At 49.6% G+C, this 27,958-nt stretch overlaps 1 protein-coding gene across 5 annotated transcripts in view; it reads right to left on the bottom strand.

The window, feature by feature from the left end:
* KDM2A (lysine demethylase 2A) overlaps nucleotides 1–27,958 on the bottom strand; it is a 54,219-nt gene that overhangs the window by 12,382 nt on the left and 13,879 nt on the right. For 3 of the 5 annotated variants that reach the window (XM_067295734.1, XM_067295735.1, XM_067295737.1), the window contains 10 exons: nucleotides 16,833–16,971; nucleotides 15,556–15,634; nucleotides 14,017–14,063; nucleotides 13,468–13,646; nucleotides 11,779–11,885; nucleotides 11,068–11,161; nucleotides 8,035–8,188; nucleotides 5,563–5,678; nucleotides 4,168–4,294; nucleotides 2,323–2,747 (listed from right to left, as the gene is read on the bottom strand). In XM_067295734.1, the coding sequence (XP_067151835.1) occupies nucleotides 2,323–2,747; nucleotides 4,168–4,294; nucleotides 5,563–5,678; nucleotides 8,035–8,188; nucleotides 11,068–11,161; nucleotides 11,779–11,885; nucleotides 13,468–13,646; nucleotides 14,017–14,063; nucleotides 15,556–15,634; nucleotides 16,833–16,971 (1,467 nt within the window). Of the gene's footprint in view, nucleotides 1–2,322; nucleotides 2,748–4,167; nucleotides 4,295–5,562; nucleotides 5,679–8,034; nucleotides 8,189–11,067; nucleotides 11,162–11,778; nucleotides 11,886–13,467; nucleotides 13,647–14,016; nucleotides 14,064–14,846; nucleotides 14,941–15,555; nucleotides 15,635–16,832; nucleotides 16,972–17,949; nucleotides 17,984–27,958 lie in introns of those variants that run through there. The other 2 variants (XM_067295736.1, XM_013953445.2) reach the window with 2 other exon arrangements.

Raw genomic sequence — 27,958 nt, 5'->3', positions numbered from 1 at the left:
CACTTCTCCAGAACAGGTATCTCCAAATAGTCCTGTTGGTCAGATCTCAGGTCCATCAATGACCCCCCCCCCCAGTTAACAAAAGGGTAAGAGTATCTGCTACAGACTGATGGCCCTGGAGCGAGGCTAAGATGCTATGGAGGCAGAAGGGTACCGCTTCCTATTTAGCTTAAGTCAGTCAGAATGGATTATGCTCTAGTTCTCTACTACTGCGTGAAGAGATGCAGATGAATTAGCAACAAGCTCTGGAACAGAAGAGATCCAGCCTAGGGTGCTCCCCTAGGGATCCCACCTGGATCAAGCCTCGGAGAGCTGTGAGAAAAGACAACACCGTCAAGACAAGATGGGTCAGGCATCTCATTGGGAAGGGCTGCACTTGGATACTTGGGAGTTATGCAAAAACCTATGGAAGAAACATTAGGATCTATACCCCATATGATGATCTATAGACACGTGGATGACTGCTTGACTCCTCTAACTTGGTAACAATTTGCCCTGCTTAAAGAATACCATGTTCTCCATACAAGTTGCTCATACAGAAACTTAAAACCCTTCTGAGTGAATGTCTAAGTGCCCAGGCCAATTAAAAGGTTTAATTAAACAATGACTTACCACTTTTCAGGATTTAAAAGCCAACCTAATTTGCCAGTTCCATGACCTCTAAGGAAAAGGTAAGTGCTAAAAGTAAAGGTTTATTATTACTTTGACAAGTCTGTTCCGTTTTCTCCAGCCACTGCAGTCTGATGACTGAGGATTTTTGTGCTTTGAGGATGCCCTGGAACACAGGCTTTACTTAGGAAGCTGTTAATACCAAGGGCCAGAGAGAGTCCTAGAATTCAGGATGCTTCAGAACCTCAGAGGACAACTGGCTTCAAGGAGCAAGATCTTCATGGAAGCCGCTTGCTGTGACTAGCCAGCACTGACTTTCACCCACAGCTCATCTGCGGGGCACAGCTGAACAAGGGGGTCGGTGGGTCACATCAACACCACAGATACATGTACATTAGCTCCAGAATATGACAAGTACTTTGAATGGGTCTTAAAACCCTGCTGAACATGGCGACCTTGAATATCCTGCTTCAAAACACCTAGCAGATTACACCAGTCTTCCTCGCTCAGTCCAAGAGTGAAACACTGTGCTCACACCTCAGTTTCAGTCTCCCCAGAGCATCATATGGTCCAGGATAGGGCTGAGGTGACCCCTGCCACATTGGCTTAGAAACACATGCACTGCATATCCCAAAGGCCACTGCACCTACAGCATACTTGAAAAAGCCACAGACGCTACAGAAACCAGAACTACAGTCCCCCAAACAGCATGTATGCTCACTACGTCGGCCAAGTGTCACTAGAACAGTGCCCATAAACCACACTTGTAACTGCCCACACTGGGACTCCAGAGCTGAGCCCCACTGCACCAAAAGCAGCAAAGCATGGTTTTTCCCAAATGCTACACAAAATTGGAGACAGAGACTGGGAAAGATGCACAAAACAGCAGGGACCAGGATATGTCCAGACACAGACATTGGTGTCAGCTTCAAACAGGCAAACAACTGAATAGATAACCATCAGCAAGGAAGGGAGCAGAAGCCAACTATGGTATTAGAGATCGAAATGGACACCTTGGGAATTCAGTGAGGCTGAAATTCTCAGGGGTTAACCCCCAACCCCATGAAGTGAGAGGGTTAAAACACCCAAGCTCATGGAGTTAGCACACCAGGTCTGGCAGATACAGCACAGGATGCAAAGCAGGGCAAATAAAAAACAAGCAAACAAAAACACACCACACCCACATTCTCGTATAACCTAAGATCACATCCTGTGCAAACGACCAAAGAGAAACAAGGCCAAATCCACCTGGGGCAAAGAAAGGGCTCCGACTGTTCCAGTGACCAGCAGCCCGAGAAGGTCAGAGCCAGAACAGGAAACGAACTACATCACAAACGTGCACAATTAGAGCAGCACATCCGTTAGGAGCCCAGACAGGGCCGAAAGGGCCTCACTAGAGGCCTTTCACCAATGCTGGCTAAGAGCAATTACTGCTTCTTCTGTCCCCGACCCAAAAATCCACCTTTGACCCTTTCAAGGCAGGACTGCCTCTAAGCATCAGCTGGTGCCTCAAACAGCAAAAGGAGAAGACACCAAGTCCACAGATATGTTCACCCTCACTGGGCCTGGGGTATGATCAGGGCCACATACGAGTTTCCCTGTGGGGAAAAGTCCTTCCCATCTCTGATGCCATGACAAAGCAAATGCACCCTGGCAGCCCTGAGGACAAGCGGCAGGAAGAGCAGTGCCGGCAGCTTCCTCACACTTACATACCTTGACATCAGCGATGAGGGCATCCTCGTCCTCGATGCCGGTGGGGACGCACTTCTTGTGCAGAGGGAGCGACTCCAGTTTGTCCACGAGGCAGCGCAGTCCCTCCAGCTCGAACTGCGTCAGGTGAACCTTCCTGCTCTTGTTTGGGCTGCCACCATGTGGGTCCCAGGCCTGGCCATTTTGGGAACCCCGGCTGGAGTCTGAAGAGTCTATAGATGGGGTCTTCTTCAGACCCGGCAAGCTGCTCCGGCAGCTCCTGCCCAGTTCATCATAGTCCACATTGGCACCATTGGCTATGGGGCTGGTGAGAACAGACCGCCTCGTGACTGGTCGCCTGGGTTCCTTCCCTGCTGCATCCTCCTCCTCCTCTTCCTCCTCCTCCTCTTCCTCCATGTTCACTGAGTCTGAAGAGCTCAGCTCCATATCTGTCATAATGGAGAAAGAGTGAGAGAAGAGCACAGCTGCTTGGCAATCACAAGAGATGTTCAGTTTCTAGAGGAGTCTCCCCAGTCACTGGAGAGGCACTGAAGCCACAGATAGGTATGGAGACAAGGCCAGAGAAAGGACAGGGCAGGTGGCCACTAGAAAAGAATCGTTAAAAATCCTTTCCCATTTCCAGTTCATTTCAAGGGAAGGCCAGGCGCCAAACTCAGGCAAATCTCTTAGAGGAGGGAATAGCAAAGCCTTGGACTAGATTTGCTTTGGGAAGGTCTGAGATCTCCAGCCATCCCTTCTTGGGAGTGATCTGGGACCTTAATCCTGCCTTTGTTGTGGGAGGAAGAGGATGTGGACTCACTAGATGACCGTGAGGTCTCTGAACCTGATTGTGTATGATAGACAAAGCACCCTCCCCTGACACTAAAAGGGAAGAGGGCTGTCCTGCTCTCTTCCTTTCAGGTCTCTGTACTAGTTCTTACTTCATGCTGTTCCGTGGTAAAGAAAGGGCAATGGAGGCACTGAAGGCCTCCAGGCAGGAGGAGAACACAACCAGCTTGTCTCAAACCAAGAACCTCAGGAGCTGAAGGGGGATCTCCAGAGAGCTGCAGGAAAAGGACAAGAGCAGGGAGCTGTTTCCCTCTGCTAGGACCCTTTGGACAGAAGCTAAAAGCCTTGGAAAGGCTCTGGCTGTGAAGAGTGGTGCCCAGGAGCCAATGTTTACACTCTTTTAGAGATGAGAGGACAGATTTGCTTCGAGGGCCTCGGGTAGAGGCTATCCATCTCTCTCTCTTTCTAAAAGAGGGTCTTTGTGACAAATCATTTCTTGAACCTCTGCACAGGCCTGTTTGCCTTGGCTGGAAGGAGGCCAAATCCCCTTCTGTACGAGAGCCCCTGCACTTCCTTGTATATACCCCCTGTCACAGCACCTTAAACCGTGCATGCAGGAAGGCCCTGAACAGCAAGAAAGCGTTACAGTCCTGGAGCCCACAGCACAGCCGCGGTTACTGCAGCTTCCCTCCCACTCTTCTGTTAAAGGCCCTGTGTGCACCAGCAAGGCCAGGAACTCGTGTGCTGGTTTTGCAGCTGCAGGGATCTTGGCCTGTCACAAGGGTAAAGGAGGAAGCAACAGCCTGGCTAGTTTTGATTTTTGCTCAAAGTTACGCCTCCTTCAGCCAGCCTGCCTTCCCCTCTGAGTGCTCAACACAGTGAACAGGGAAAAGGGAGGAAATACCCAAAGAAACCACCTTGTGAAGTTAAGGAAGCTATGGTCCTGAATTCCTCCCGCACAGCCCTCCCCTGCTTGCTGTACTGCTAAGCCAGATAGCATCCCAGCAGGAGGGTGGAAGAAAGCACTTCAACATGTGCGAGGAAGGAACAAGGGCCGGACAACGAACACAGAGGGCTTACCCATACTGAGAGATTCCTTCTGGAAGTCCTTGGTCAGATGCGAGCGGCTGGTGATGCAGTAGACATAGCGTTCCAGTACGTACCAACACATCTCATAATAGAAGGGATAACGAAACTTATTTGGGACCTGCAAAAGGGGCAAGGGGAAAGGGATCAGTTCAGGCCCCCTCCACCATGGGGCTGCACAGAGACAGCTCTTATTACTGCTGCCTCAAGCCAGACTGATCCCCTCCTGGGAGGCAGGAAATGCATGTACATGTGTAACAGCATCTATTCAGGCTTCTGGCAGTCTGATGTAATTCTCCTTGTGGAAGGATATTAGCACCAGGCAGAGCAGAGTCCAGGCACCAATCGCTTGCAAGCCATTAAACATTTCATGCTTCATTTTTTCGGTGGTGGCTCTCTACTTCCCTGCAGACCTTCTTCTCATTAGCACAGGACAAAGTGGCCAGTGCCACACAAGGTTTTAGCTGAAGGTAATAGTTCCAGCCCTCCTCCCAAGCCCCAGCACAGCATCCATCAGTATATGTGTGGTGGGAGGGAAAGGGATGGTCCATCAAGGGAGGAGTTACCAGCACTCTGCTAAATCACCGGGCTATCAGGGCTCTGTTACACCAGTGCTGCCTGCCTTGCACCTTCCTGAGGTTACAGAGCCCAAGGCGGAGTGGACACATGCTCTCTGTCGTCTTATGACTCAGTCGCTCTGGTTGAGGGTCTGACATCTGAGCACTAACCAAATTGGGAAGCGCACATCCCATTGGCCCTGCCTGCTGCAGAACCGCAGCGCCTTGAACTGCTTCACAGAGGCCAACAGTCTGTCTGTCAGAGCCCAGGCACGTCCTGGGGCTTCTCTGCAGATGCTGAGAGCTGCAAGACCGATCTCTCTGCAACGAGCGAGCGAGGACACACACTTATCAACAGTGTTCTCAGCTCCAGACCTCAGGAAGCTTTTAGTTTCAGTCATCTTTACCACATGAAGGTCTAGCATGAACACCAAGCAGCAACAGAAAGCAGCTGGGTAAGGGAAGAGGCAATGCACTGGACGTACTCCCACCACTGTGTTGCTGCCTTTCTCTTCCCTATGAGGAAGGCTAGGGGAGATCCCCACCACCCTCACTGTAAGGTTTCCAGACCCCCTCAGAAGCCTGTTACCAGAGTGGAAGTGGCATGAAGGAACATAATAAGCCTCAGTGCTCTTTGGAGACTGCCCATCCTCTGAAGTTCCAGCCTGTCCATTTAGCAGCTGGGACATCTCATTTCCAGACAGCTGGAGTTTGAGGCGTCTGTTACAGGGTGAGACTCACCTTGCCTGCCTGAACACCACCTCTCTAGGCTGCATCCTCCCAATGCTGTCCCAGGAGGTCACATGGCCCCAGTTCTCCTGCAGGTCCTTACCCGTGTGCGGTCTTCAATGCTGTAGATCCGGAGCTGCATGGGGATGTTGAAGCTGTGCAAGAAGTTGCCTCCAAATACCAGCGTGTCCATGGGAGTGTACACAGCATGGATCCAACCTTGGAGAGAAAGGGGAGTTTGAAGAGTCCTTCTGAGCAATTAGGTGAGATCAAGGTCTCACAACTGACACTTATTTCTATTCAACCCCTTTGCAATCTCTTACAAACTGATCTTCAGAGCAGGGCTGTCAGATTGGCACAACCTTCATGCTCCTCAGCCAAGTCTACCCTGACAGTTACACTCTTTTTAATCATGTTCTCATGGATATTTGGATAACCAGCCCATTACTCTGAGAGTAAACCAACCTGCTTGTGTGGAAGGCTGTAGGTTATCTGTTGACACAAGGACTAGCTATTGACCCCTCTCTACATCAGCCAGCACCAGCAGGAGCCATGCGCTGGGCTGGGCCCACACAGATACCAGCTCTTTGAGGAGGGCAGACACTGCTGTGTTACCCTCCCTAGGGGCAGTATCCATCCTCCTGAAGGTGTTCAGTATCACCACTGAATTACTCAACACCCAGCACATTCCCTCCCCTGCCCCACCAACATCTTCACCAGCAGCAGGAAGGAATGCAAGAACCTGACATTTACTTCATGAGGAGTCAGGCTCTGTCTCATTTAAATTTAGCTTGATATCTAGTCCTAGTAAGTCTAACTAGACTCCCTCTACAGGGAATGGAGCAAAATGGGCACCTGCAGAAGGTGATTCAATACACCTTAAGATATGGCTCCAAGTCAATTGTCTAATTGCCCTGTCTAACTCTCTGCCAAAAGGAGCCTAAATGTCTAGGATGTGCTTACTGTTAACTTCATCCATCTAAGAGCTAGAGAGGGATCTGTGTTTAGACACTTAAATACATTTGTGGATCTGGTCTTAGATCCTCCCATGCTGGCAAGCGTGCCAGTATCTACCTCCTCTCCATAGCTTCTTGCCATTCCAGTGCCACTGGGAAGTTGCCTCCTTTGGCCTAAGTACACCAGTGGCAAGGAAAACAAAAAAGTTGGCCAAAGGTTGTTCATCTGTTCAACAAATTAAAAAACAAAAACCAAAACAACAACAAAAAAATCCAGACCCAACCACCACACACCTCAAAATAACTTGAGCTCCAGCTTTCTGCTATCTGAAAGGCTAAGCAATGCTGACAAGCCCAATATCTAGTAAATTCCAGCACGAGTTTCCTTAGGGCAGGGCCACTCAATTCAACAGATGCATCAGTCATGTTACAGGGACTCGAATGAGTAAGTCTTGTGCAATCCCTGGTATTTTCTGTTCCTGGTCCTGCTGTAAGCTACAGAAGGATGTGTGTACAACATAACTTATTTCTACACTGCTGCCACAGAGGAAACAGCACCTCTTGCCATCTGAGGCAGTCTTAGGGACACAATTTTTATTGCAGGGGTTATATTAGTTGCCTTCAAAGACGTCCAACAATCTTTCTCTTCACAAGGGAGTACTCCTTAGCGAGAGTACAACATTTTACAGCTGTCCCAGGTCCAGACCATGGGTCCTGAAAGGCTGTGAGCCAGACCTTGCAAACAGTCAACTCAGGCTGCTGTTTCATATGCCTCTCCTCTTCCGTCTTTGCTTTTTTCTAGTACAGCACTGTACTAACTGCATATCCAAGACACTGCTGATGACCTCCAATTTATTCTGCTTGCTTAACCAAGTCAGACTAAAGTTTTATCTTAGTTTGCTTTAGCAAACTATCTCCAAAATGGAGACATCTCTGGGAGAAAGAAAAAACTGGCATCAATGTTCTGTTTCCTTCCCTTGATATCTGTCAGCTCAGAGCTCTGAGAGTGTTCCCTATTCCCAGCCTCAAAGTCTCCTTGCCAAAGCTCTCTGGCAGGTATTTACTTGCAAACCTCTCCACATTACTGCTTCCTGACTCTCTACCAAGTTTTGGGCTTTTCCGACATTCACTTTAGCTCTATGGTTTTCAGTTCTCCCATCTCCAGACAATGCAGACTGTCTCATCTTGCTCCTTAAACACATACACCGGCTCCTTTTCTTGTTTCACAGACAACCCGGATGTAACTCCGTACAGGTTTTACGACAAGAGACCAAGGAAGCAGAGGAGCTGTGCTGCCTTGGGCCAGCCTCTGTCCTCAGTGTGCACTGCTCCAAATGCCAGCATGATGGGCTCTGGGAGGGCCTCCTTTAATTACTGATCAAGCATTACGCGAGTCAGAGCTTTGCTGTCACTTGGGCTGAATCTGCAGTGCCATGACAGCCACGTTCTGGGAGCTGGCAAGCAAGAGGACAGAGCCACATCACATCTTCCTCTCACTCACGAAGAAGAAAGCTAAGGGAAAAATTCTGCCTGTTCTGATTTTGCTGATATCCCAGAAGTTTCAGCCTCTCACCACTACCCTGGCAAAGGCCAAAATGCGACTGTTCACCCTGCTGTACCTGAGGGGATGACAAATGTGTAGCCTTGCTTGAGCTCAATTCGCTGGCACTCTGACACTCTGTCCCCAAGAAAGATGTCTCCCTGCTTCCCTGAGAGAAGCCAGTTTTCATAGAGCTCCAGGTTCTGGGGCGTAGGAGGGATCAGCCAGAAGATCTGTGAGTGAAGAAAATATAGTTAAGTCACAGCACAATTAACAGCTACTGACCACCCCCCTCCTTCTTCCAAGCCTGTTCTGCTTCTCTCCAGACATCCAAGTGTCTTCCTCTCCCCACCCCATAGTGGATGCAAGCCTGAAGTAATTTCTTGTAGAGCAAACTGAATGGTTATCCCATTTGAGAGAGCAAGCTGCTGAACAAGGGTCTTCCCAACCTGACACACTGAGCACCACATATAGACTGAGCTTGGGATGCTCTGTAAGGCATTATTTCTAAGACCAATGTCAAGAGATATAAAGTCCACTGAAGACTCCAGAGTATTAGACAAACAAAGGAGATATTTACTCATGTATTTCAGGAATGCTGCCATGTTATTAAAAGCCACAACTGAACTAGAGATTTGCACCTGTCTGGCTCCATGGATATCCGTCTCCCAACTAGGCTCTTCAGAGACCCCATCCTGCATTAGTCCATCCTTTGAGGGAAAGTACTTTAGCCACAGACCTTCAGAGTCACTGGGGAGGTCTGGCAGTTTTGGGAGTCGAGATGCATCTCCTTTGCAAGGAAAGGAGTGTGGGGAGAGGAGAAAAAAAGAAAAAACCCCATCCACACACCCAAACAGATTCCTCAGGTGGCGCCAAGTTTGCTGCCAACTCTGAACCCAGTCTAAGTCAATGGAGAAAGATGGGATGCAATAATCACCCAGGACTTGTTCAACAGAGACAGCCTTTTTTTTTTTTTTTCCCCCTAGAGATCTGTCTTTACTGACTACGGAGGGAGCCCATCCAGCCACCCATCTTCGGCTGGACAGTTCCTTCTAAACAGTTAGAAGCGAAAGGACTCAGTTCTGAAGACTGTCCATGGCTTCCTTTCTCAGAAGGTATCCAGTCACCACAGGTCCATAATCAGAGGCAGCCTTTTTCCTTCCTGTTCCCTTCCAGCCTGGCCCCTTGATACACGTGGCCCTAGATGGCTAACAGTTTTAACCTGAAGCAGCGAGGTCTCTTCTAGTTGCTTGTAAGGGTTAAGTTAGTAGCATGGTGCATTCCACTGGGAAACAGAGTGGGAACTGCCTTTGGCAAATTCTGCACTACAGGGCACTTTCCTCTGCACCAGCTTTTGCCGGTACCAAGCTGGGCAGCCGCTAGGGGATTTTGCTGCTTTGACTACACTGATTCAAATCTACTATGATGATTCTGTTTGCTGCACGGCTCTCCCGAACAGTGGTACAAAGTTTCCTTGACTACACTATAGCTGACAATTGCAGCTAGCAAAAGCTCAAGCGTGAGCTTTTCACGCACTTATAGCGGTAAAGCTAAACCACAGATTCAATCTGTGACAAAGGGTGTATCCATACAACAGCAGTCAGAGGGGATTCAAACAAACCCATTTCCTTCTGCTCTGCCCAGACAGGCTGGACGTACACAGTACACTGCCACAACTCAGCTGCCAGGCAGTAACTTCCTCAAAGATGCTTGTGGCTGTGCAAATGCACCCCAAAAGGGTGAAGTTCTGGGATAAAAATAGTCGCTGTAGCAAATATCTAGGAGCCACTATGTGGCCACAGCACTGGTGATTCATGTACAACTCTGTTCCCCTTCTGAAACACAGTTAGAACACTAAAATCACTAGAAACAGGAATTGCTGCAAACAGTGTCCCAGGGATCTTCCTGGCCCTTAGCAAACAAGTTTGCTCTCCCTTTTCCTACTTGGAGCACAGTTTTATACACACAAGTTCCCTCCACATCCATAATCCAGGGAGGTTTTTCCAGCAAGGAATTCATGCTGATTAAGTTTTATACTCTGAACCTGACTGTGCTCCCTAGTGCAGTAGAAGAGCTACCTGGGGAATGTGACTTATGTTACAGTATTAGCTAGCCCCTCCAGTGTTACAAGCACCCAAGCTACTACAAATCTGTTTCCTGAGGGTTACGAGAACAAATGCATCATCCCCACCTGTAAGAAAGGCTTAAGGTGCAATTCACCCTGCCTAAGGGCAGGTGAAAGGACTGACACCTTCCCAGATTCCCTTCCAGACAGATTTCCTCCAAGCCAGATCCCAGTACAACACAAACATAGTTGAGGTTGGAGATACGTGACACACAGGAAGATTCCTATACGATCATAACTGGAAATCACCAGTCAGGGAGCAAACACAGCACTCAGATGAAGGCTGCATCCATATGTGCCCAAACTCGATGGAGCCCAGGGTTTAGCTTTTGTATTTTGGGCCAAGCTCAGTTACAAGAAATGACTTCAGCCTAGAAGTTCAGATCTGAGAGTTTCAGAGCTACTTCTCACAAAAACACCCCCCCCCCCCAAACCAAAAAAACCACACACACAACCCAAAACATTCAAGGGGGTTTGTACTGAAGCCCTGTCAGCCACCTCCTGTTCCAAGGCTTCTGCTTTGCTTTTGACATCACTTTTAAGGTAAGTCCCTATGTTTCTGCTGGCTCTTTAAAACCCCTAAACAGAAAAGGTTTTGGAGAGGCTCTCATTTGTCTTGAACTTCCTTTTCTGTTTATTGCTTCTCCCAGTGTGCTGTTTGTGCCACACCAAGAGACGATCAGTCATGCAGCCAAATGACCTCTAGGAAGCCCAAAGCACTGTATGAATAGGGTTATCCTACTCTGTATCATTTAAACTTTTTGAAGGTTGCTTAGCATCATCTTTACAACACAGGTTTTCAGTTAGAGCCTGGTGGACCTCTGATGGTCCGAACTACTTCCAAGAGGCAGAGGTAAACAAGTTTAGCGTGGAAAGACTCCCATTTGCTGTCAAGGACCTGCATTTTCAAAGGATCTACAAGTAGAGATACTGAAACCCATTCTCCTAAAGCATCTGTAGTTGTCCCAACAGGGACTATCCTCCTACCTTTCCCCCTCGGTGGATATGGTACCACACAGAAGTACCACCGAAGTCCACATGGAAATCTGTGTAGCAGCCCTTGACGCTCATCAGACAGTATCTGATGGAAAACAAGAAGATGGTAAGGTGAAACTGAGCGGTGACCCACTTTTTAGAGCAGATGCAGTGTATTCAAAGGGAATGGGCTGCTCGGACCCAGCCCAATAGCTCAGAGCAGCACCAGAAGCCAAAGACTGCAGTGCTAAGCACTTTAGCTGCAGGGAGGTGGAGATGACTTGCAGGAGAGTTCACATTTATACCACAACCCCACAAGGAGACCTAGCCCAGGCAAGAAGAGAGCTGTCATCCTCATCCGCTCTTGCAGCTCTAGGAACCCAGCTGTCACAGGTCTGGCCTAGGGAGTAGGACAGGTAACACCTGAGAGCTCCAGTAACTCCAGATGACTCAAGATGGCGAGCACCCCTAGTTTCTCTGAAGTGTAGTTTGCTCCTAGAGGTCCCAAGATTATCCTTCCACATACAGTGCTTGGCAGGGGCTTAAATAACTAATTGCAGTGCCCTCTGCAAGTGTCACCTATCAAAATAAAAAGAAAGGACTGTTTCTCTCACTTCTCCTCAGGAACCAGCTGCTGTCCTTAGGCTTTTTTTTTTTTTTTTTTTTTTTTTGTGAGAGATGCTTTGCCCTGCCACTACTGGAACAGTTCAGGAAGTCACTTACTTCTGCACCTTGGGATACTGCATCTCCAGGATAGCATTCGTAGACTCTGTCTGACTCTCCTTCAGGTGTCTGGGCCACATATTGTCAACCCAGTCAATCAAATCCACCTACAGAAGAAAGGTGGGAGACATGAATACAAGCAAGAAGGGAACTGCCCCCTTTTCCCCTTAAACAGTCCTGGAAGCTTAAATACCTATTGCCTGCCTGGTCAGCCCACAGCTCATATGTGGCTGGGCACCTTCGAGCTGCAGGGTTGCACTGGGCCTGCCAAAGCCATTGTGGTGCTGTGCATAGATTGCCAGCAAACCCAGCTCAAAGCACACCTGCAACAAAACATGGGACTAAGGAAGGGAAGGAAGGAGGCCCTGGTGTTAGCTGAGTGGCCACAATACTCCCAGTCTGGTTGGCCCTGCACATCCCAGCAAGCAGCTTCCCTGTGCCACTAGTGCAATTCCAGATGTAATACATTTGGGACCAGCTGTTTCTGATGCCAGCCACTGCATATGAAGCCTCAGAATGCAAACAAGCAGCAAACACCGCAGCAAGATCCCAAGTGTGGTACTGGGATGCTGCTCTTCTATTTAAGGGTTGGGCAGGAACTGCTCTGCACTGGGCTTACATAAAACACGTGCTCGGCACCATCTGCCAGGGTGGGATACAACTTGCTAAACCTCAGGACAGCCACAATAAACAGATGTCCAGGCTCCCTCTATAGTTAGCAGAGAGAAACGAATGGACCCAACAGAGCTGCCCATTCCTCTCCACTGACTGCAGAGGGAGTTCAGGTTGTCCAGCTCAGACATCCCATCTTTAACCCTTCAGTAGGGTCAGCTGTAATCTCCCCTGCCAATCTCATATTTTCAAACAGCCTCCTGCATCCTTTCCAGGTGTCTCCCCCCCTCCCCCCACCTTCCCTTCTTGGCCTCCTCTACCCTCAATGCCAAGCAGTGCTGCCTGATTTAGGCCCTGCTGGAGTTTTACACCTGGCCACATGTTCTGGCAAGCTGCCCCTACCCCGCACCTCCTCCAGCCGCCCAGACTCTTTGGTTACAAGGGAGCCGATTCCTGCTACAACATGCAGGAGAGGGCTCTGCACCAAGCATCGCAGCGGTTCAGTGCACAGCACTGAATGGGAAAAGAGGCAGAGGCTGGATGACAGCCAAGGTCTAGGCAGACAGCAGAATCAGCTACCTGGGAGAGTCTGGGAGCCAGTGTCCCCCATCCTGTCCCCAACCCTCACTGTGGCTGAGGACAAATTGGCCCTCCTTATTCAAATTCAGGTGCCTGTTCAAACTCCATGCCTGTTCTTGATCCCTGGCCAGCAGGAGCAGGTTACTTCACTCTAATATTCCTCAGCAGTCACTTCCATTTCTCTAATTGCTGATGGATAGCGAACAAAGCATCTCCAGAATTGAATATCTTTTAATTGTGATAACTATAGCTGAGGGATGCACAGGCTGAGCAGTCCCAGCCTGACTGCAAGATCAGCTGTGGCAGATGAGGTGCGAGCTGAATACAGGATCATCTCCAGCAGCATCCAGAGTACAGCAGTGACATCGCTGGCCAAGCCCATGAGTGCTATGAGCAGCCACTCTCCTCTTGCATTCAAGTGCCAGACTGTACCTTGTGTACAGAGGATCAGAAGCACAAGGGAAAGGACATTCCTGCAGAAGGAAGAGCTCTACTGACCGTAGCAGGTCTCTGCACCAGGTTCTCCAGTTTGGTGTGGCTGAATTCCAGGCTGATGACATTGTACAGTTTCTCCCGCTCAGCCTCGGGCGTTTCATAGTAGCGTGCCCACTGTGCCATGGACATCTCGATGTCCCTCTGTGTGTTCACGTCCATGACGTCCACCATCCGCCGACTCCCTGCCAGGACAGACAGGCATCACTGGAACTGTCCCTGCACACAACAGGGCACCCAGAAGAGACACTCCAGGAGACAAGGTTCCTTCTCCAAAGAACCCCCTGACACACACACACACTGGCCTCTCCCATAATTTCTTCTTCTATACCCACACTGAAAGAAAAGCTGCTTCAGGTCAAACTAGACTCCTCAGGCAGGTAAGAGCTGTGATCAACTGACAAAGGAGGACACTTCAGGTTCAACCAACTGCACAGTGGGGGAGTGACCAAGCCAGATTTCTAGCTTTGATAAGCCTGATGATTCTCCCCATTTCTAGTTGGCCAGGGCACAACTGAAGTGGGCTGTAGTCCGGGGAAAATGGGAGACACTTACCAACACACAGCCGCACATCGTTCACGCTGAAGTCCGGATCTGGCATCCTGCAGGACAAACACCTTGCTAAAAAACCAAGATGCACCTCTGGTTGCAGATCCTTCCCACCCATAACCCCTCAGTTGGCACCCTGGAGACACCACTGTGCTCCTTTCTGCCTCTTGGATACAAGAGGCCAGCCAGAACGTGCAACCAGATCTCTGGGGCACAGGCCTGGACTGAACATTGGGGTGAAACACCGGGCCCAGCTTCTGGCTAGGGAAGGAAAGATGATTTGGGAATAGAATATACCATCTCCAGAGCATGAGGTGCTGTACAGTGACTTCTGGCAAATGAGCAGGCCTTGATCTAAACAACCCTAGCTCTCATTTTAAAGACTGATGGTACAAGTTATCCCAATATAAAGGGCACAGACCAGTAGAAGCAGCATATTTCACTGACACAGCATAGCTACTCTGTTAGTATTGGCATAGTAATGTGTACAAACACTGCCGCCACAGGCAGAATGAGAAGGCAGCCATTCAAGCAGCTCTTGACCCAGAGAAAGAACCAAAACCTGGGAGAAATTCAGCTGCACCCACACTGTAATCCTCAATACCAGATCTATGCCCTCCCAAGTCACCCAACAATTCAAACGGGTCCTGGCACAAATCTCCTGTCTAATTTGCCAGACTACAGTAATTCAGTATGTGTTGGATTTGGTGTTGTCCATCTGCTCACTGCCAGTGGTGGAAATTAAGAGCAGTGTGGCTGATGCCAGCTCTGACAGTTTGCTGGGACAAATTTATTCCTCTAATGTTTGCATTTATTAAAAAACAAAAACCACTGACCAAGCAGAGACTCTGAATCAGTTCAGTTCTTTGTACAAGACAGCTGCGGTGTTTGGATGCAGTATTAGATGCCTCAAAACTAGATCTACCACCCGTAGTGTATTTCTATGAACAGCAGAGAACAGTATAAAGTTGTAATGATTGCAAGAGTTTGTACTCAAAGCAGTAAACTTTAATTGGCTCAATTGTAACCAGAAGAAGTTGACAGTTCAGAAGTAATCAAGTTGTGCAGACCAGGTTGGACTTCTGGAAAACGCCAGAAATACTAGTTCCAAGATATAACTACTCTACAAATTGTAGGCAGGAGCTTGGGTATCTTGCAATAGAGGCCCACATTGTTTGTTACTTTGGTGAAGACTGCAAACTTATAAGAAATGAACATAAAAAGGAGGGGAACAAAAAAATTCCTCACCTCCAAATGAGGCAAGAAACCAAGCCAGGGGTCGCATCAGAGCAGCAGTGAGATCTGCCTGTCACCTACAGCCAATTTGGTACTCTCATTTAAGCCCAACAAAAAGACTAGCAAGAATAGGATAAGCAAGTGGAAGGATGCTTTTCTCTGTTCGCTGCACACTAAGAAGATGGGCAGGACACAGTCATATCAGCTGGACAGAGCACAGATCTAGCTACCAGGATCAGATCCTGCCAATGTGGAGAAAGTTGAGAAACCAGGCTAGAGACACCCACCTCTTTGTGCCCCAACACTTACTTTATCCCCAGGCCATCGGCGCTCCTGAAAATGAGAGGGTCTCTCAGGCCACCCCGCTGGATGTATTCAACTGTGAAATCTGGTGTGGGGAGAAAAGAAGCAGGAAGGTGTTAGGGAAGACTCAGAGGATTATAGATAAACTGAGCTTAGATGGAATCTGTGGAGGTCTCCAGTCCAACCCTGCCTCCACCAAACTAACTTCAGAGTCAGATCAGATTGTTCAGGGCACTGTTCAGCCGAGAATCTTCTCATATCTTTGGCAAACCCAGGCAGTCAAAGAGAAATGGCAAAGTACAGGGCTCTACTCTTCTCCTTTGGAGATCCTCAAACTCCTCTGTGCCAGTTTTGTAAGTGGCACAGTGTGTACTACTGACAACTCTGCGACAGGCACACCAGGAAGGATGGGTTTGCTCCAACGGGCTGGGCCAGACAGGGTAACAGCGAGGCTTTTGGTCCTCACTTCCCTAGGAAGCTCATAACTGAGCAAGAGAGATCTTAACAAAATTCTCCTCCCTCACAGTAAATCCTCACGAGGGCTTACACCAGCTGTGTGATGAAAAGACATCCCACTGAGCTGTATGCGTGGTGAAAGGAAGGGGGGAGATCCCACTTATTCTGAAATAAGCATCTAGCAGACATGTGGCTGCAATTACAGGTGCTGACCCAGGCAAGCGCTCTCAGTCCTGGCTGCCATGTGTCCCAGCAAGCCTGCAGCACTGCAGACTGGCTCACTGCGCTCCAGACTGAGCGGCTTCCATGCCGTTTCCCACACACACTCCCTGTTACCAGCCCCCTGGCCCAAGAGCATAGTAGACTGGAGCCATACCTCCATCAGTATATTCCACATTGCCTCCAGCTGCTTGGGGACGGAAGCAGGGCTTGTGGGGGAGCAAGCAGAAGTGTCCCCGTCTCCTCTGCTACCCTTGGGTTGGTGGTTTACAGAAGAGGAAAATGCAAAGCCAGTGGAAACAGTAGCCAGAGTTACCACAGGTTTGGAGAGTAAAAGGCAGCAAAATGTATGACAGTGTGAAGGCTTATTATCACAACTGCCTTGTAATCGCCCTTCAGGTTGGCAGTCAGGGAGGCTTTGGGTGTAGTCTGATGAACAAGAGCATGATCCACTATGATCACTGATAGCTTTCCTCTAAAGACTCAGGGAAAGGTCATCTCACACACTATGTCTCGCTGAAGAAGCCGCTAACCGCAGCAGCTGTCTGGTCACAGACACCAGTAGCATACGCTGCAGCACAGCAGCCCCAAAGGGGGCAAACACAGACCTTTGCCTTCCATGAAGACCACAAAGGTGGAGTTAAACTTGTTGGTGGAGAGCTTTTCCTCGAGGTCAAATGTCCTCTTCCCTTCAATTTCATCATCGGAGATGCCGTCATCCTCGTAACGTCGCCTCATCGTGCCGCGCTGAGGAGAGAACAAAACATGAGGGTAAGAGCTATGGACCAGGAGGAACAGCTGGCTTGCTTCCTCTGCTAGCTGTCTGCAGAACCTCATCTCAACCTTGTGCAGCTTGGCCAAAGGCTTTGGGGGGCCCTCACCATGCAGCAGGTGTCACTGGGAAGCCTACAGGCTTCTACTCCCAGAGAGAGAAGGGACACTACATTACCACATTATGTTATTTCCCAGGCTTCTTGCTCAGTGAGCTCTGCTGGTATTAGTTTGAGACATGCAAGAGAAGATCTAGTTAGGCAATCTGTTCTGGATCCCAAACATACTACTGAAATATCAGATTTCCTTTTCCTAGGTCCAACAGATTCCTGCATGTAGAGCTGTATGGGAGGCAGATAACTCATTCATAGTAGGTGCTAACTATAGTACAGCAACACAGGAGGAGAGGAGACAGTTCAATAAAACTGGGGCAAAGGACCAACTATCAGATTCCCTTCCCCTCCCCCCCTGCTCTTTAAGAAGCCCATCAGTATTTTGCTGTGTTGAAGGTAAACTTTATGAATTTAAATCCCAAGTGATAAAGGAAGGGTTACATGGTGAAGACGATTCTCCAGTATTCATCTTTGGCCATGCCTGCACGCAAAAATTGACTTATTCCCTCATGTGTGGGGGGGGAAAGAATAACCCTGTTCTTAGAGGGTCTTGTAACTACATCTGTACTCACACTCCTGACAGACATCCTATTCTAGGATAGCTGGATCTGGAAGAAATTACTGTCCCCAGCTGTTAGCCACCCCTCCAGAGACTGACCCTGTTCTGGAAGAGCAGTTCATGGGAATGCTCCGTAATTTCCCTCAGATAAAAGTCAACCTGGTCTGAATTAGCCAAGATGATTTCCCCCGGTTAGGGAAGTTCCCATTCCAGAGCATTCACATCAACTGCTCTGACAGCAGACAGCCCCAGGACAGAAGAGGATGAACCAGCCACCAGTACCTCAGGGTCTGGAAGCTGGAACCTGCCTGCAGCCCACCAGCATTGCAGAGCTGGTAACAGGGTCATGTCCCCAGCAATGACACTGGTCCCAGGCCCAGCACTCGGAGCAGGGCTCAGCCACAGCTCCCTCTGTAATGCTGACAGTCACGGTTGCCAATGATGTGACCAGGGTACACTTTGCATCACGGTCCCTGCAAGAAATCCTGCCACAGCACGTTTCTGACTGTCTGGAGCAGAGCCATGCTGCATCCTGCATTCCTAAGGTCTCATTCTGAACACCTTCAACATCTCATTTCTTCCCTAATTCAGAGTCTCCTGCAAAAGACAAGAGCACCTTTTTCCAGGAGAGAGCATGCATCTCGGACACCTCCCTCTACGGAAGCAAGCTGCAGACCTCCTCCTGGAGTTCAGCACCAGTTCAGACCCAACCCGAAGACCATACTTCACTCACCTTTGCCTTCCTTGCCCAGCCAGAAGGGCTCAGCAATGAAGCGGCAGGGGTAAAGCAGGGCTCGCTCTGTCCATGTGAGGTCCCACAGAAGGTACAAGTCCATCCAGACTTGGGAGAAAGATTTCATTTTGCTACACCAAACCCAGCCTGGTCCTGCCTGCTCCTCTGCAGTGCCAACACTGCTCTCCTCAATCACTTTCCTCCCATTAACTCATCCCACCCGTCTGCTTCTCCAGTCCATCACATGCTACAAAGCTTGAATCATAAACAAACCCAGGATATCTTCCAGTGAGTTATAGCCTGGTATTAGCCATCCATCAGTCTGATCACTACACTGCTCCATTTTTGCTCTCTTCTTTTTGGCCTTGTCTATTCAGACAGCACTGGGAAGAGAGAAAGGATTTCCTAATGCAGATGCACTACTTTAAAGACACCTCTTTAACTTATTAGTTAAAAGCACAGGAGTGTGGGGGGACACTGGATTCAAAAAAGGGGCTTTTTTCCCCTGTTACCTCAACTTGCCAGTAATGTCCAAGTTTAACTTCACGCTTTCAAGAAGGCTGATCAATTTACAAATCGTTTCCCTCCCACCAACACAGAGAAGCCTACCTCTCCCCGCTGTTAACACCTCATTAACTTTGTTTTGGCTTTCCCAAAACCCCCCACAGAAACCTGAACACAATAGAGGCATAGCCACTTATCTGCAAGGCATGAACAACAGGCCACTCCTGAATGGGGTACGCGTTGGGGGCATTTTCCAAAGCTCTCCGACTAAATATCCCAAAATGAGTGTTCTCAGATGAGCCTCTCTGAACGGCCCCCAGACGATTAAGCAGTCTGGAAAATGGTCATACGTTTGAAATCTTTTCTCTTAAGCCACTTATTAAACAGGGATAGTGAAGAGAAGTCCTTTCTTTCACTAAAGATTTTTAACAATACAATGACATAAAACTCACCTTTACCCATGGGCTTTTTCAGACACACGTGGATATATTTCTAACTATGCCTAAAAAATGACAAATGGAGGTGCTAGTAGTGGAAATCAGGCGACGTCTTCCTGCGGAACACTGAATTTCACACATTTAGGGCCAGAATGCACACCCTAATTCCCCGAGAAGACTACTTGCTATGAATAGCGCCCACACGACAGCCCTTGGGCGCTGGGGCCGTGCCTACTACCATTCACAGCACAAACCCAGTGGCTGAAACTCCCAAATCCTCCGTCACTCACAATCTTTAAATCAAGACCTGCTCTTTCGAGGAGATGCACCATAGGTTTAAGTTAAAGGTGTAAAGGTGTTACCAGGGGAAGAGTACTCAGTTATGTTACAGTGGAGGATCAGATCACCTTATAAAGCACTTTTCCTTAAAATCACCAACTCAGTTAGCACTTTGTGGTGTTCGGTTTTAAACTGTCGGCACAGCGCAGCAGAGAGGAGGCCTGCCCTGTGCAGGACTTAGAGACACAACTGTACAAGAGACAGCCTTATGCTCAGGTTTGGCTGAAAATCTCCAGCATTTTGGGAAAGATCTGCTTCAAACATAGCTCCTTCAGCCGGGCGCACATCCCAGCAGGCCGGCCCTCCCCTGCTGGCCAGGGTTTCTGGAAGCAGTGCCCTGACACCCTGCGCTTCTTCTCAACAGTAAAGAGCCAACTTCCTACGAGGGGCCAGGCCAGATCTCCAAGCACCTGGAGGAGCCGGTTAGTCTCTAGTGATCTCTATCCGAAAGGCAACCCTCTCCCCACAGCTAAGCCTTGCATCTCACCTCTGTGCTGGCGGTCCAAATCGGCTGCTTGGGAGGGATGGGGCTCGCAGGCCCCGGCACAGCTGCACTGCAAGATGACCATGGTGGGAAAGGACGGAGCGGGTACTCCTGACGTTTTACTGAGGACCCAGCTTGGGTGCCTTGCACTCCCTGTATGTATATATTTACATATACGTATAGGGCAGGCGGAGCTGCATTGGCTCCACCTTTTGTGGGGGGAGGAGCCTGAACAACCAACCCCTACAGATCTCAGCTCCTGTTAACCCTTCGACACCTTGTTTAACTCCCGAGGGAGGGACGCAAACAGCAGCTCAAAAGCCAGCTGCGAAGCACTAATCTCCGGGAGTCAGAGCACAATACGGTGCTTTGAGAGCACCCACCCTCCTCCCCGCTGTTAATCAGCCCAGCTCAGCTCCTGCTGCGGGAAGCACCTCTCCTTGCTGCATTCGCCCAAGCCGAGGAGGGAAAGCCCTGACAAAACGGGCTCAGAAGTCTGCCAGGCAGAGCGCAAACGCAGGGCTTCCCTGGAAGGCCAGCAAGCTAGTCACAGGTCTGCGGATGCTAACCACCCGCAGCGTCTCCAGCTGAGCAGCTGCCCGGAGCTCAGACCTGGAAGGTGCATTTCTCACTTGCTGACAACCTGCGGATCTGGAGCCTTCAGAGCAACACTCCCAAAGCCAACGCGAGAAGCCAGCCCAGCTGATTCCAGCTCCACGTACACCCAGAGATCCTCTCTCACCTCAGCAGCCAACCTAAACGGCTCGATTTGCTGGACAACCACGGTCTGCATCCATGGGCTGTCTCGCAATCACTTCTGCCCTGAAGAGGTGTGTGCGAGGGTGCAGAAGGCTTAAGTCAAAGGGGCAAACACGCCATGGAAACCTGGCTTGGTGCTTTCCCTTTTATCTTTTTGCTCTTTCAGAGAAAGAAGCAGAGGTAACCATGTTTCCTTTGGCTCGTTCGGACCGTTAGCTGCGTATGTCCTGCCCAGCCTGAAACATGCCCGACAGCAATCACAGCTCAGAGTCTGAGGCATCAGCTGCCTGTTGCAGTTCCTACTAGGACAGCTTTGACAGCTGTAAAGACAGCAACTGCTGGAGACTTCCAAAATTATTTTGTCAGGTATCTTATTCCTTTCTAAGACACATCAGGAAAGTCCAGGGCATGCCAAGTCCAGGCAAGCATGGAACTTGCAAACATGGAAAGCATCCCCCCCATGACTAGCTTTTCACTTACCCCTAGGCAATCCTGGAAACAAGGCCTACAACTACAGGTCCCAGCATGCAGTTCTTCATCATTAAGCTGATTAAAGCCTGTGCACAGCGAAGGGGGGCATGCTGGGACCTGTAGTCTGTGGGTCTCACCTGCTTTGGGAACAGGTGGGTGGGAGCAAATTGCAGGGCCTGACTGCAGCCTGTGTTTTGACCATCTGCCTTACTCCAGATACTTGCTTTTAGTCATCAGGTTTGGGGAAAAGCCGCTCTATTACCTTCCCCGGGGAAGCCATTTTTGGTGCAAAAACCTCAAGAGATTAAAAAAAGTCTGGCATGCCGAATGCGGTCAAGAAGAGGCTACGTTCAAGCTAGTCCCTTCATAACCTATATACGGTTCCCAGGCTGGACGCAAGAATTTCAGGGCTCCTAGTTAAGCTGCACAACAGTGGCTACTAAATTGGGCTCAACCACAGGCATGTCACATATGACCATGGACCTCTCACCTCAGGAGACCTGGGCTGAAACACAGCTTCAGTCACAAGTGTGGTGACTGGCTGCAACCTAGTTCGTAACAGGTATTTGTCACAGCAAACAGCAGTTTAGGCCAGCTGACAGCTTTTGCTCAAGGACATCAGAAGCCTGAAAAAGTAGGTAGCAGCAAGGCACAGGATGAAAGCACCATACAACCGATGTACTGGGAAAAGCCCCCCCTCTGCTGTCACCTTGCAGAGACCCTGGTGTCTGGCTGATACGCCCGATTTCCTTAACACAGGACATGAGGGCGGGAAGTTAGATTGCATTAGCCGGTTTGCTCCTGAACACTCCTACAGCTCCTGCCAGGACAGGAAAAACAGGCCAGCACATGGAAGTTTTTTGTGGTTTAAGTCCAGCTACGACCTGAACAAGAGTCTTTGGGAGCCCATCCCAGCCAGAGCGTTCTGCAGCCAGAGCGCTAAACCGGCACGAGTTCATTCTGACGGCTCACTCTCAGATCTCCTTCCGGAGCAGGCACAGTTAGGGCCCTGCTAGACTGCACGCCAGATCAGGCATTGTCTGTCCTTCTGGAAGCAGCACCGAGCCAGCACAGGCTCTGGATTGTGCACTCCAGCTAATCTGACAGAAATGCGACTGCTCCGCCAGGCCTGACCCAGATCCCGTTTTTCTCCCTGGAGGATGCTGCATTAATGCTGGTGGTACAGGCCCAGCAAGAGAGCTGTTCCCTGGGACTGACGGGTTCAGGCTGAGCTGGGGGTGTGCTAGCAGGGAACTCCCTTCCCAATCCGGCCGTTCCCTCCCCACGCCTGGTCGCTCCGCTGCTGCCTGCACGGTGCTAGCTCCGGCGTGCGGAGCGCTCCTCTAGGAACAGCTATCACTTGCTGAAACGGGACAAGACCAAGCCAGCAGAAAACAGTTGCAAACGATCCCAGTCTTAAGGCAACTCACAGATGTGACCGATGATTGCCGGAGGGAGCAGACTAGGAGAAGAGGGAACCCTCCCCTTTCCTGCAGCAGGCAACCACCAGATCAGCTCCGCTGCCACAGAGCTGTGTCCTTTGCCTACTCCCCTGTGAGAACAGGGACCAGCTACACTAGTGCACGCGTGCCTCTCTCGCTTTTATTTGTGCGCAATAAAAACAGGTCTTTAACCAAAACAGTTATGCTAATAAACCCCTCAGTGTTTAGGTCAGGCTGAAAAGTTGAGATTTGCCCAATCTGGCAATTCAACCATAAATTTTCTTTGTGTTGGTTAATCTGAGCACTAATTACATCATCCAGGACAGATCTCACTCCCCACCCTATGCCATTCACCCAGGGAATGTGCAATGAATAATCTGATCACTCACTAAGAGACATTTGGGGGCTTTACGGCTGGGGAAGAAGCGCAACGTGTTTCAGAGGATGCCACTCCACCAGCTCAGCCTGCCGTGGATTCGCACTACGTGAAGCAGCAGCAACACAAGCTTAACTTTAGTCCAACTAGATCTATCTGTGGCTCTGTACTGTGGGATCAGGGAGCTGCTCCGACTCTCTTCTCCCCAGTCTCATTCGCTGCACAACCTCCAAGGCAAGCGAAAGGCAGCCACACCACCGAGGTAAAAAAGTCAAAGAGGAAAAGGGCAGAAACACCTTCAACCAGAATCACTTTGCCACAGGAATCCACAGCTGCAGCACACTGAAAGAAGGGGACCATCTCCTTCAGCAGAACAAATTTCAAAGTTTAACTCTCATGTTGTCACCAATACAGCATCAGCCACAACCCCCCTCCCACTCTCCATCTGACTGCCTTTGCTTGTTCCTGTGGGTAGGGAAGAGTCTTTCCTCCTAATTTGCACAGTATGTAGGAGAAAAGGATCCCAGTCATGGCTGAGGACCCAAAAGCACTGCCACAATACAAATAATTCTCATCGGTTATACAATGCCTCTCATGCACTCGGCCGGGGCCACAGCGCTTTCATGTCATTGTTGTCTTGGGAGGGTGGGGAAAAACAACATTTCAGTGCGCACAGAGTAGACAGGAGGGAGGAAAGGCTTCTGCAATTCCAAGTGTGTGTTTTGGGAGACATAATATCTGCTGGGATCTCAGACAACTCTGTAGCCACATGTTCCCCTCCTGAAGTCTGCAGCTTCCCTGTGGTACAGTTGGACAAGCCCTGATCCCCCAGACCCCCCCCCCCCCCCCCAAATCAGGTCTCCGTACTAGGAGAGATCTTGTCAGCATACAGTTCTCCAGGCCTCAGGTGACGCTCCAGGACCCCTTTCTACTCTGACGTGCTTTGATCCTCACTTGGCATACAGGGAATTGCTACCAAGTTAAATAACTGGCTATCGGGTGGTACCTGCAAAGGGCGAGAGACACCTGCAAAGCCATGACAGCCCAGTGCCAGTCTCACCTTTCCACTAGCACACATTTTGTGAAAATTGCACAAATCCTTTCCTCAGCACAGAAGATCTCTTCCCAGAAAGACCCAGCTACGTCTGTCCCACAGTCTACTTCAGGGCAGGGTCAACAGAGGCTGGATCCGGACCAAGTACCCTCCCCAGCAGCTTGCTACAGCCCTCCTAAGCCTTTTTTCTGCTTCCTAGTGCAACCCCATCCAGGCAGGCCTTGCCAGAGTACACCAGCACGTTACAGCCCTGGGCTCTTAAGCTAAGACTACTCCTTCCTGGAGGTGGCTGCGCTACTGTGCCCCCCCCCCCCCCACCTTCTTCAGTGTCAGTTGTCAATTCAGCCAGGGATACACGACTTCCAAAATTGCTAGAGCACTCCTAATCGCTGAAACCAAATTCCACTGTCCTTCCCCTTCCCCTTTCACAGAAGACCAACCTTTCTGAACTTCCCAAGCTTCCACAGCAGCGACTTCTCAGCTTATCCCAACATACCTCATGTCAAACCAAAGGGAAAGGAAGGAGATCAAAGACCTCCAAAACTGCCACCCACAAGAAACCCCGATGGTACAGACAAAGCTCAGCCCCACCAAGAAAGGAGTAAGAGTCTACCGGTCAGGCACACGTTACATATCACTGTAGGATAACCTAATCAGTGGTCGGCATTAATCAGGGATATATATGTAAACAGTGCTTTTCAGCTTTGTGATCTGCGTTAGAATCCAGGCATTTTTCATCCTGGTGAAAGATCAACTAAGGAAGAGCTGACAAGCAGCCCAAAACTGTTCTCACTGTACCAGGGAGGGTTGAAGTAAAGGTAGTTTTTTCATCCTCCCAACACCAGAGCCAGCAAGTCTCATCTGAGCTGCCCTTCACCGTTGTTTCTGGCCCGCTTGGGTACCATTCAATTAATGTAGGAAATAGAAAGCATGAACATCAACCCGGCAGACAACTCTGCCGCTATCCCTTCCATTCTGATCCTTTCACCTACCATCTGCTTCTCCTAGGGATGCCAAGGGGAAGTACCTCATGCCATCTCCACAGCAGTACTTTTTAAAACACTTCCTCGGACACCTACCTCCATCAGCAACAGCTGCCTCCAGGAATAGAGCTACGCCTGATGGGCAACGGAACTAACAATTGGCTGAAGAGAACCAGAAGACTATTCTCCTGGGGTGTTTTTTTGAGACGAATGAGTACAAGGTCACCTTTGAAAACAGAACAAACTGTCCTTTTGCTGAAACAACTTCACATTTTAGGAGTGAAACCAACAAACACCACAAGGTTTTAGTCACTTCCTGTCCTGTCTGCTGCCATTCCCACCCTGACTTCCCAACGTCTCCATGTGCCAGTCCCAAGGAGGCCTCAGCCTGCCATACCACAGCTCCTTCCATCTCAGGAGACCAGACCGCCCCTCACCTTCCCTCATCCTGTGCCTCTTTCCCTTTGCTCGTTGTGTTTCCAGAGCAGCTTGCCTGGTTTCAAGCCTCCAACAAGTCTCCCCTTTTCCTTTGGAGGAAAGATGTCAAGATGAAGAATGTAGGTATTTCACTCCTGTTTCTGAATTCCCTCCTTCCAAACTCCTCTCACTGCAAGTATTATACCTACTACCTGGCTCCCCATGTTTGTGCAGAGCAGTGTTTTACCAGCTAATCTCATGCATTCACAGCTGGGTGCCTCCTAGACATCCCTCCCTTGTGGGTCTGCTCTGCTGAAATGCATCCAATTGGATAATACACTAACAAGCCCAACTCTCCCCAGTCTATGCATTCACCTTCTTCTCAAATGCTTTTATAGCAAGTACAACTTTGGTTCTTGTCTCGATTTAAGTCCAAACCTCCAAGATCCACACAAATATGTTTACAGGTACTTCAAGCTTCAGTGAAAACCTGTGGTGAAAGGCAGTGTCCAGAATTCAGACTCTGAGGTACTCTGCGCTGAGAGCCACCAGCAATTAACAGTCACCCCCAAAAGGCCACGTGAGCTCTGTTACATCAGTGGGAAAGGATCCTGTTTCTCTGGGAAGGAACAAGGCAGAAGTGTGGATGAGTTCAGAAACAGCAAGGCCACTGCCAGACAGGCTCAGGGCAGTGCAGATGCCAATGTCAGCTAGTTATGCGGGGAAGACACTCCCTTGCAAGTATTTTCAGATACAGCATGGAGAACAGAGGCACAAAGATTATATGACATACAGCCAGCAGTCTGCCTGGTCATTGCTTATCTTAAGTGCAAGAGCTTTTTCTTTCTACATTGTGCTCCTCCAACCCTACGCCTCCAACCTCAGTTCCCGGTCTAGGCTCCAAGCTCTGCTCCATGACCAGCACATTCCTTGTGTTTCTCTGTGGTAGCAGAGAGGCTGCATGCTTCAGTCCTCTGCACTTTTCCACCTTGAATCACTTCAGTGATCCAATACCTCCCATCACCCTCAAGAAGAGGTGCAAAGGGCTCTGTATGGATGGGCCCATGTCATTTGGTCAACATCCTGGTTCTGCAGGGTCATCAGCTTTGATGAGTAACTGCCAATGCCCCAGAGCCCAGAGGGAATTAATAAAGTGGTGCAGGGCTCCCCCCTCTCTCAGCTAGAAAGAAGCACTGCAGTAAGATCTGAAGAACACGCCACGACCTCCTAAGCAAGTGACCCAGGACAACCTGTCGATGACCATATCTGTCTCACTGTAAGCCTGGAGGCCGGCCCAATGCTGGTAAAAGCTAGCAGGTGTCTAATTTTAGCAGCACTGCATGCCCTCGCGACCAAAGATGACTATCCGGACAAGACAGCCACATGAAACTAACTCTTTTGCTGCCTGGTTTCACAAGAGGATCCCAAGAACTAACCCAGCAGGTTTGACCCGCATTTAACGCCCCTGATCACCCCCTGATATTTCTCAAGACCTGAAGAACAGAACTGGCATATCCCAGGCTGCACGTTCCCTGGACAGAGACAAGTTCAAAACACCAGGCTCAGGAGTGAACAGGAATCCAGGCAGAACCTGGAGCCCTTCCAGGGTTTGCAGCTCCAGGAGGGATTCCTATCATGAGCAGGGTTGGCAGGCTTTCAGAACGAGCAGGGAGAGCAGTTTGCTTTGCACTTTTGGGTTATAAAATTGGATGTACGCAAGGAGTAACTGGGGAATTCGAGCAAGGCTGAGAGGCAGGTGGGGAGGCAGCACCAGCAGGCCAAGGAGAACGCCAGCAGCTGCTGCTAAACCATACACTGACCAACCACAGCAGTTAAACCATGAGACGGAGTGAATTTATTAGATCAGATCACAGATGGGCAACTCTGGCAACAGTTCCAATAGGAAATACTGCTCCTAGAAAGGGATATGACTTCTTACTCCAGTCACCTGCAACGTATTTCACATGCAGCCACTTTCCCAACTAGATTTTTGGGCACTACCAACCCTCTGCCAATCCCCACCACCAGCAGTTGCACCTTGGTGTCTGGACAAACCCTGCCTGGATTCTTTAACAGCTTGAGGAAGCTCAAGAAGGACCATCAAGTCTTCCACAATGCAAAGTATGGGACTGAAAAACCAATCCTCATAGTTTGTGTTAAAAGCCACTCTTTGATGTTCAGCCTCATATTTCTCAACTAAATTGAGCAAATCCATTTAACTTCTGTGTATTTTTTTCTGGTTTGGAAGGGGTGGGAGATGCAAGCTGCTGTGTAAAGCCCTTCCCCTGCCAG

Source organism: Apteryx mantelli, chromosome 4, assembly GCF_036417845.1.
Source record: "Apteryx mantelli isolate bAptMan1 chromosome 4, bAptMan1.hap1, whole genome shotgun sequence".
Classification (NCBI taxonomy): Eukaryota; Metazoa; Chordata; class Aves; order Apterygiformes; family Apterygidae; genus Apteryx; species Apteryx mantelli.
Note: the sequence above shows the minus strand (reverse complement) of the source record. Positions and strands in the feature narration are given on the sequence as shown.